The following is a 9,550-nucleotide window of genomic DNA, read 5'->3' as shown; positions in this document are numbered from 1 at the left end:
CGACAAGTGAAAAAGGCATGCTTTCGGAATTATGCATGAAAAAACCAAAGGGAGTACAGTTCGCAGGACGCAGGAAAGTTTTCTGCAGACAAATGTTTGCCGCTTTTCTTATCCACCGCGACCGAGTCCGCTTAGAAACTCCCCAAAACTGAGCCGCAGGTGCACAGCGGGCTACGCACACTCCGACCAAGCACAAGGGCACCGAAGAAGCTCTTCGCTGAGTAACAGAGGAAGAGAGGAGGAAGGGAGAGAGTGTGCGTGTGTGAGAGAGAGAGAGAGAGAGACTGAGATAGAGATCCTATCTCACTCTCCCAGTTGAGGTTTTCAGCGGATCGCGTCCAGCGTCTCGCAACTGGTAAGAGGAGCCACTTTTGGGGAGTTTTTTCTTCTTCTTTTCTTTCTTTTTATTCTGGGTAAAAGTGAGGCGAGTTTAGATGAAAGTCCTGGTGTGTGGTTGTCTGTTTGCTTTGAAACTCAGGTGTGGTGTGAAAGCAGCTAAAGTGAACCTACCTGATCGTAGAGCTGTGCTGTGAGTAGATTCGTTTAACTGTTGCCTGACTTGATGCCGCTTTTTTTTTTCTTTTGCAGCAGGACAATGTCTAGTAAAGCGACTTTAGCACTATTCATCTATGGAATCATAATGCATTACAGCGTCAACAGCTCACCTGTGGGGCTTAGCTTTCCCAGTCTTAGGTATGTATGCTCTTATCCGTCTTTAAGTTTCCCTTTTCAGTCGCTGATTTGTCGTTCATGTGCAGCTCCTGGTGGGCACCGAGCACCCGCAGGGCACAGGCTAACGAGCTTATCTGCTTTAGAGTTAGTTATGTCTGGGAGTATAATAGCCGATTGGATTACTGGATAACATCATCTGACAGCCAATCCATAGGGCTGAGAAACATTCACCAGGGAGCGGCGGTAATGAAATTTAGGCTACTGAGGCAGTGAACTACGGCGTCTCAACCTGACCTGCAGCCATTAATACACCGGATGTATGTGATTGAATGATTAATAGAAACGGGTTTACTGGGTTTAAACAAGTTTAAATCCCAATTAGTTAAGAGAATTTCGTGTGACTAATCCTTATAATTCCAACATTTAAAAAACAAATGTTGTGAAAAGAGTTCCTGAAACTCCTGATGTCTGATCTTCTTTCTGAGTTAGAATTTCATGTGAATATGCGAATAATATGCTACATGAAGTGCAGATGTGAAGAGAAACTGGGAAAAACTGTCCATTCTTACTTTTATTCAGACTTGATGGCGATGTTTATGATGAGGACGGCAATTCCTTACCGTCCCTGGATTACGACAGAGATCAAATTGAGGCGAGGAGCGCTCCGTCTGTCGCTGACGACGTCTACACTTTGTACTACCCTCCGGAAAAAAGGTGACTTTCATATCGGCTACGAAAAACTCCCCCCCACCCCTTCTCTCTTTTCTCTCTCTCTCTCGCTCAACGTTGCAGACATCCATGTTGAACATCTCATCGCCGTACAGTCCCTATTTATGTCCATGTATGTGTATGTTACGTGTTAATCAATGTATTGTCGAGATTTTGTAACTTCAAACACGAAGGTTTTATTTTAATCATTTTTTTTGTTTTGAAGCTTTAACAAAAAAAACAACAACAAAAAAAACAGTGCTTTGAAACGAGGGAAAAGTCATTGATTAAAGTCATTAAAATTTAATGAAAGAATAGAGATGATGATGAATATCTTCACTTTCCAAGAAAAAGGGTGGGGGGAAAAATCAGCAACGTCTCTCTGCGTCAGGATGCGCTGAATTTATCTCCCGTGAAGACTCAAAAGCTTGTTTTTCTTTAAATAAGCTAAAAAAATTAGTTATTTTGAATCAAGAGGAATGTCTTGGGGAAAATAATGCTTTTTACGGATTCACTGTAAATCACAAAGGAAATGATCTCATAGTGACTCGTAGAGTTTTTACTTAAAGGGTGGAGGGAGGTTTTAAAAAAGCCCGTTTTAGGCCTAAATAATCGATTTAAGGTGGATATTTTTGCAGTGTAGCGACTTGACATTGTGTGGTGATTTTACTGTGTGGCTATCTATCATCCCAGAACGGAAAGACATGCAGACGGCATGTTTAATAAAGCCTACAGGAAAGCGCTGGGTCAGTTATCAGCAAGGAAATACCTTCATTCTCTGATGGCAAAACGTGTAGGGTAAGAGCTTCTTCTTGGTTGTCACCTCTTCTTTTCTTATATTAAATGTGGTCTGTCCTATGTGTGTTTTTCCCCCGTTGGTTTTCTTTAAAAACTCATAATTCACGCTGTTATACGTATTGTATATGTCTGTGGTCCCATTATCTCCCAGCGTGCTGCTAAATAAATCGCCCTCGCCCTCTGAATCAGCCTTTATTAATGCTATAAAAAATCGTCAGGGGGAACACAAATGGGCACTTGATTGATTTGGGAAGTGTCGTTTTCTGAGCTGGCTGCAATCTAAAGGCGCAAAGGGAAGAATTAAGCCGCACAAGTTTAAATTTATCTCCAAATGAATTATTTATGGGGACTGAGTCCCAGTGGTTCCCGGTGGAAGGAGGGGTGGGGGGTGATGGAGGGGGTTGCAGTTCCTCTATAGCCTTATGAGCAGGCCCATCACATCTCAGTGCAGGCATGAAAAATAGTGAAGGGGTGGGTTAAAAGTTAAGCAGAGGGAACATGAATCAGTGTGGAAAAAGCCTTTGTGAGATCATTCTTGTGCTCACTACCATGCTGCCTGTTTTTGTCAGTAAATCTCCAACAAATGTTTTAAACTGAGGATGCAGAGTGAGTGTATCCACAGCTCTCCTGGCTGGTGATCAAAAAGGAGGAATGTGGTTATACAATGATTTTCCTTTTTAAGGAAAAACACAAACAAAATAGATTTAGCACCACAGGCTGTACATATGGGTGGGTTGCGTGGGTGGGTCTTGTGAATGCATCATGTATCCGTGTGCTGGTAGTGAGACCCGCCTCTCGTCTCTCCCACAGCGGGGGGAAAATGTTGGATGACAGCTCAGAGCCCCTCTCCAAGCGACACTCAGATGGGATCTTCACAGACAGCTACAGCCGCTACAGAAAGCAAATGGCAGTCAAGAAATACCTGGCGGCGGTCCTTGGGAAAAGGTATAGACAGAGAATTAGAAACAAAGGACGGCGGCTGGCATATTTGTAGCATCTTCCTCCTCCTCTCCTGAAAAACAAAACAAAAAAAAAAACAAAAAAAAAACAAAATCAAAGTGTGTGCAGCCCCAGATGAAGTCATTTTGAAATCTGACCAATCAGTGGATCGCTTTTGTGTTCTTAAACATGTATTTATGTATGAAGTAAGCCATTAAAATGAATATTTTGATAATAATATTGTTTTTTATTTTGTACTTAAAGCACTTGAGAACGCACATATCTACTTTGTGGACCAATTTTTCTTTCTTTGTTTGTTTGTTTTGTTGTTGTTGATTTAAGAAAATTTAGCCTCTATTTCTGTATTCATTGATTTACTTATTTTAGGCTAATTTATTGAGGGGAAACAGTTGTCTGACGTGACTCATATGCTCCAACAGCCCTGTCTTTTAAAAAATTAGCAAAGAGACATGAATGTGAGGAAAATAAATAGTTTAAAAGACAATCAATGTATTGAATGCTGCTTTTTGTGACGTGACATTAAGAGTTTAGTTGTCTTTATTCACAACAGCCTTGAAGACATAGGTTTTCACCATATCCTACAAGAAATAGACTTTGATGCCCTCCCGGACGGGGAAGAGTTTGAGGCTTTTTTGGGAGAATGGCTGAAACAGTTCTCTCCCGAAATCCCGGTGAGTTTCAGGCTCTTTCCTGAGGCCGTGTCCTTGCAAGGGGCTTCTTACGCCCCTCCTTTTTCCCCTCCTCACCTTCAGCTCTCGTTTCAAACACTCAAAACTCAACCTCTTCTTCCACCTCATCTGTGCTCCTGTCTCTCTAGACTCTCACAGATTTTTACTTTTAATTAACCCATCTATCCACAAAAAAGCGTGGAGAGATGGAAAAAAAAGTAATTTTAGTTGGCTGGAAAAAATGCCAGTTTTGTTTAAGTAAATTTGAGAGGCTTGTCAAAATAAAAGCCTCCAAATCTGAGATGAAGACCAGAGTACTTTTGAGGTTTTTCTTGCCCTTTTTCTTCCTTGGTGTTTACAAAGTGAGCACACACACACACACACACACACACACACACACACACACCTTTGACTCGTGTAAAGTGCCAATCTTGTGTTTTCTGGATTCTGTGTTTTGGAAACCTCTTATCCTGCTAAAGGTTTTCTCACGCCTCTCTGCCCATTTAATAAGTATCACGAACATCTCAAGCACCATCAGGCAAATTTAAAAGAAAAAAAAAAAAAGAAATGATACTTGTTACATGGTAACTTATTCATCAGTTTGTTCTTTGTGAGAGACATAACAAGGCAGTTTGAAGCTTTGTGTTTGAACCTTCTGGGTCTATTGTGCTTCCATTCTCTGTCATGTGAACCGATGTAAAAACTACAGTAGATTGCATGATTAAAGTAATTGCACTAGCCACCGCATCTGTGCAGACGACTCCAACTAGATGGTTTTGCTTGCTTTCTGACTACTACAAACATACACGCCTTTCATTTCTGGATGTTGTTTTGTGTTCTTTTCTCTTCACTTTTCCCTCACATTTCTACACAAAGCTGTATGTCCTCTCTGAATGCACTGACGAGAGTTTCCCAATCTAATGTCATACTTTATGGGTTTGTTACTTAGGCAAGGGAGATTTTTGTAATCTACTGTTGAATTGTGTGCGAGAAAAAATAACTGTGGACGATCCATTTTCTAGTATCTTTATACGGCAAAAGCCACAATGATTGATTATATTTAAAAAAAAGAGAGTGAGGATATGATGTAAGCAGGGTTAGAAACACACAAAGAGAACTGAAGTAAGGGAAGCAGGGGTGGGTCAAATGACAAAGAACATGCTGATTTTGAAAGGGATCAGGGCAAGTTTATACAACCAGCATGGTTAGACCAAAAACTCAAAGTCTTAGTGGTCCCCCGCCGCCCCTACAATCTGCACACTTTTTACCAAATGTGTTAGGAAGGAATAACAGCAGGGTAAACGTTTCCAATTTGTGTTTACTGTATCAATCTTTCTTTAATTTTGCATTCCCCTCTAGGGTTTGTGACGCAGGAAGCAGTTTGCGGCTGTGGTGCCTTGCATCGACTTTAAAATCGCCATGAATCCTAGATGGCTATTTAGTGGCCCTACAATGCTGCACATCATCAGCTTACATTTCACCCTTTTGTTGTTGTTGTTGTTGCTGTTGTTTTTGTGTTGCACAGATGTTTGATATAGTCTTAAGCATCATTCATCTTAGACGTCAAGCACTGTTGCTTGCGCTGCTTTCTTTTTGTACTTTGTGTTTAGAGCACTAGATGTGGATTTTTGTGAAAATAAAGCGAAGAAGCAGTTTTCCGCACTCCATAAAACATTATATGTATGGTAATTCAAAGCGCCAATAGCCTTACGAAAATGAAATAATCTTCAAAGATATATATATAAATATATATATATATATATATATTTACTGTGTGGAAAGTGAATATTAGACTACTTCTTCGAATGGCCGTCTGCAAGGGTCAAGTCAATAAATGTTTAAAAAAAAAACGTGTTGTAAGATTTGTATGAATAAATTTTTGTAAACAACAAAAAATTTCGTCTAATCTTTGAAGCCAGTATCAACAGAACTCATAACGTTTGAGAGGACGCTAACTAGTGATGAAAACCTAAATCACCACATTCTTTCAAAAGAAAGAGACTATCCGCTCGACAGTTTTGAAGGGATGTTACGGTACATGAGAAAGGACATACAAATTAAAAGAAAAAAATCTGGTCAAAGAACAATGGTGAAATATTAGCAGCATGAAATATCAAATAAACTGCACATAGCCAGATAAGACAAAACGACATCATGCAAATGAACCAAAGAGTGGAATTTATGTTGGAATAACCAAAATAGGAAACAGACATTGCTTCTTTATCAACAGTGGGTTTAATTTTGTTGTGAAAAACCCCACCAAACTGCAGAAACAAAGGAAAGCTGGTGAAAGGGACACCAAAAGATCCAAGTCTCTGCCCCATTTTCACCGTGACTCAGTCAGTTTGGCGGAGGAACTGTGACACCAGTTGGCCGGGTGACTACCTCCCCTTGGGAGAGCATGAGTAAAGAGACGTGGGAGGGATCACCCAGCCTGCGCCACACACTGCTTCGCTGCACTTTACACCTCTCTGGGACTTCAGCAGTTGCGACCAAAGGCCTGCAGGACTGGTGGAACAGTTGGGCTGTCTGAACACTGGTACTGGCACTCTGTGAAAGGAAGAACTGGTGTGGGCTGGTTTTGAACAGAAAGTACGGGGTACATGCATACATCCACATGTTTTTTAAAAAAATTAAATGTCCAAACCTATATGGGAGGTGCTTCCTTTTATATCCCTAAAAATCTTCTTCCTTGTAACATAAAGGTGAAGGAATCCTCGAAATAGCTGCAGGCCAGGGTGATGCAATAATTTTCAATCTGTAAAAGACTATAAAAAAACCCCCCAAAATGAGACTCCAACATAAAATTTGCACAATTATATGGCATTTGATATGCATATATATTCACACAGTGTATCATTAGAATGTATATGGACCAGTGCTTTTGGTTAAACATTGCTAACAACTCTTCCAATACTTGCTCACATTTTCCAGTAGCTATACATGTTAGCAGATGTGGACTTCACAGTTTATCTTCAGTACCCCTTCCTGGCCAAATGTAGACTTTGTTTGGGTCCTAACACTTTTTCTGAGCTTTGCAAAGTGCAGTTTGAGTTGTTAAAGTTTTCAATATCTGCTGCAAAAGACGTCTGTTGTTTCCGGTAAACTTTAATAAAGGCGTCAGCAGGATGCTACTGTAAATCTACAAATTGCACATGTTTATGATCTATGTGGTGACTATCACTATAACCACTACATGCATGAATGATAAAAATAGTACGATGTGAATCTCTATCAGCCCAGTGTGTCTTCCTCCCGCTGAGACTCCTGCGTTGTTGGAGCAGCCGATGGCATTTGGAATACCACCACCCACCCTGTAGCCCTCATCTCTCGTCTTTTCCTCACAAGTGACACTCTTTAAAACTTGTGTGTCTGTCTCAATTCCAGCTAATGACCTTAAATAGATCCCCATATTTCATAATACCTGATAATAGGGCAGAAGAGAGAAGGACCTTTTCTATAGATTGAAGGCTTGTCTGCACGTCCCCCGCTCTCCAGACCGGCCCTCTGTATTGTCTGAAATCTCTTTAAAGGGCATCAATTACAATCACATCACTTGCGACAGTGAGTAGTTGCAGCAGGACACCGCCTTGCGCGTTATGGGATGTTAGACTGTGCGACCACACAAAGCCTGCTGTGTCTCTCTCGGCTCCCCTGTGTGCGTAATAACCCCCTCTCAGACATGAAGGCAGGGCTTTGATTTTCATGGCTGCGGCCTCAGCTCTCAGCGGAGCGCAGAGAGAGGATGATCAATGGGAGTGATCTGATTCCTTTGGCCCGTGCCAGACCCTTTCTTAACCCTGCTAACCCAATCAGCCAGTGTTGCCAGGCAACCAGTCCCAGGAGGATGCGTTGCAAGTGGGTGGGGTGCCAGTGGCTTTCCTGAGTACCAAAAGATCACAGTGGATATATTTCACTCAAATGGCACCAGTCTCAGCTATGTTGTCTTCTACAGGCTGAAATTGCAAGGCGCAGGGAGGGGCTGATAAACAGGCTCTCATACAGGCGAGCAGAGGTTGAGTAATGGGTAGTGATTCATAATGGGCACTCACACAAATAAATCACAAAAGCAAAACACGTAAATATGTGGTAAAGTAGCAACACTGTAGGAGCAAATAAGAAAATGAAAGTGAAAATGCATCTTATATGAAAAACTTGAGTCCTGAATAAGTTAAGGATATGACAGGTAATAAGAATAAAGCACCAGGAATAAGTTTGCAGCCATACTAAGACTCTGTGTGGTTGTATTTAATTGTGTAAGAAAGTCACTGTCACTCACTGGTCAGTGGACTCCTACTACTCTTGGCATTTGATTTTGAAGAAGATGTTGGCATAATGGAGAGGGTGATAGCACCAGGGAGATAAACTGCATTCTTAACAGTCAGTCATGTTACCAGTGTAAAGCTCTGAAGGGCAAAACATAATTTAAATATCCTGAACATAGAACGTCAGTACACGACTGCCACTTTCCATCTGTTTCAAGCAACAGGCAACCTCCAGAGCTGAAAGGGAGCCAAAAGATAAGTGGCAGAAACTGCAGTTCCTCTAGTGACCACTTGAGGCTGCCTCCAAACAGTTAATTCCTATTGTGTTATGCATTAAAATGTCCAACTTTACAGCATTAAAAAGGACATCTACAGCCTGTCTTCTATGATTAGTTTTGTCATTTGTGATTACTCTACGTGGGGTTATTTATATATTTTTATAAGTCATCCACTTGGATAGTTGAGTTAGGCGTGTGGACACATTAATGGACACACGTCCCACACAGACACATGGAGCTGATTGTAGTTTGCTAGGCTTCATCCACTATTTCAAGTTGTTGAACTGAGTCTGTTCAGAGTGTAGACGCTTGTGTTGTGTGGTACTGACCATCCAAAAAGTTTTGGTGACTGAGATTCATGAAAGCAATGGGTAGCATCAACCTTACGACATCCATCTTTCACACTGTCTTTGGTTTCAAGCTATGAAAACTGAGCTCCTCTCTCAAAAGAGACAAAAAACAACCAAGTCAGGAAAGTGCAAGGAAAATGTTCAGAAGAACAAATAAGCCTATGCATTTCTGTATTGTCTACTTGTATATATGAGGGTTTAAAGAAGTGTTTTTGCATGTAATCCTTGAATCTATGTTATGCTAGTAGCTGTCAAAAAACTGAGAGACTTGTTAGTGCATCCAGTTTAGAAACTAGCTTTCATTTTGTCAAAGCAAAGGCGAGATAGCTTGCTATGGAACACTGATCTATCAGCTGTTAGTTTTCAGGGTCATTGTTGGCAGTGTTCTGGGGCAGTAGTAATAGGAGTAATATTTTTGAAAAGTCTTTTTGACATTAATCTAATTAACACTTTGAGTCATGTGAAAAAGAAACTTTTCACCCCGAGGTCAGAATGTCTAATAGAGAAACTGCAAAAACCCAAGAGCTCTATCTCAGACTCTACAGGCCTCAATTAGCATGTTAAAACTTCTCAACATGCATGGCTTGTCAAGGGAAATTCTCTTCTCTCTGAAACAAACATGGCAGCACAGCTTGGGTTTGCAAAGTTGCATCTGAGTAAATCACAAGACTTCTGGACCAATGTTCTTTGGACAGAAGACCAACCCAAGATGTTTGGTCAAGATGTTTTCGCAACTGTGCTTGTTTGTCAGGGTTAGGGAAAGTGTGATTGCAAGCTGTGCTATACTCTACTCTTCAAGATGAAGAATCCAGAACAATAAACATATATGTATATATAAACATATATATACA

At 40.9% G+C, this 9,550-nt stretch overlaps 1 protein-coding gene across 4 annotated transcripts; it reads left to right on the top strand.

The window, feature by feature from the left end:
• The first annotated feature begins 19 nt into the window (after positions 1–19).
• adcyap1a (adenylate cyclase activating polypeptide 1a) lies at positions 20–5,702 on the top strand. Of its 4 annotated transcripts, XM_005922498.3 has the most exons (7): positions 21–355; positions 589–693; positions 1,252–1,386; positions 2,074–2,178; positions 2,989–3,123; positions 3,689–3,809; positions 5,166–5,702. In XM_005922498.3, the coding sequence occupies exons 2-7, from the start codon at positions 596–598 to the stop codon at positions 5,172–5,174; spliced, it is 603 nt and encodes a 200-aa protein (XP_005922560.1). In that variant the 5' UTR covers positions 21–355; positions 589–595; the 3' UTR covers positions 5,175–5,702. The 4 variants fall into 4 exon arrangements, with proteins under 4 accessions (XP_005922558.1, XP_005922559.1, XP_005922560.1 ...); XM_005922496.3 differs by having other exon boundaries at positions 20–355; positions 3,689–5,702; XM_005922497.3 differs by lacking the exon at positions 2,074–2,178 and having other exon boundaries at positions 20–355; positions 3,689–5,702.
• The last annotated feature ends 3,848 nt before the right edge of the window (positions 5,703–9,550 follow it).

The sequence above is a fragment of the Haplochromis burtoni genome, unplaced genomic scaffold (genome assembly GCF_018398535.1).
Source record: "Haplochromis burtoni strain Fernald_Lab_line unplaced genomic scaffold, NCSU_Asbu1 Contig_58, whole genome shotgun sequence".
Classification (NCBI taxonomy): domain Eukaryota; kingdom Metazoa; phylum Chordata; class Actinopteri; order Cichliformes; family Cichlidae; genus Haplochromis; species Haplochromis burtoni.
This window is presented reverse-complemented; position numbering and strand designations above follow the sequence as displayed.

Excerpts from the sequence above, each read along its gene's own strand:
- adcyap1a (XM_005922496.3), top strand. The coding sequence starts at position 596 with ATGTCTAGTAAAGCGACTTTAGCACTATTCATCTATGGAATCATAATG. Across the intron at positions 694-1,251 it reads CTTAGCTTTCCCAGTCTTAG|ACTTGATGGCGATGTTTATG; the intron begins GTATGTATGCTC and ends ACTTTTATTCAG. Across the intron at positions 1,387-2,073 it reads TACTACCCTCCGGAAAAAAG|AACGGAAAGACATGCAGACG; the intron begins GTGACTTTCATA and ends CTATCATCCCAG.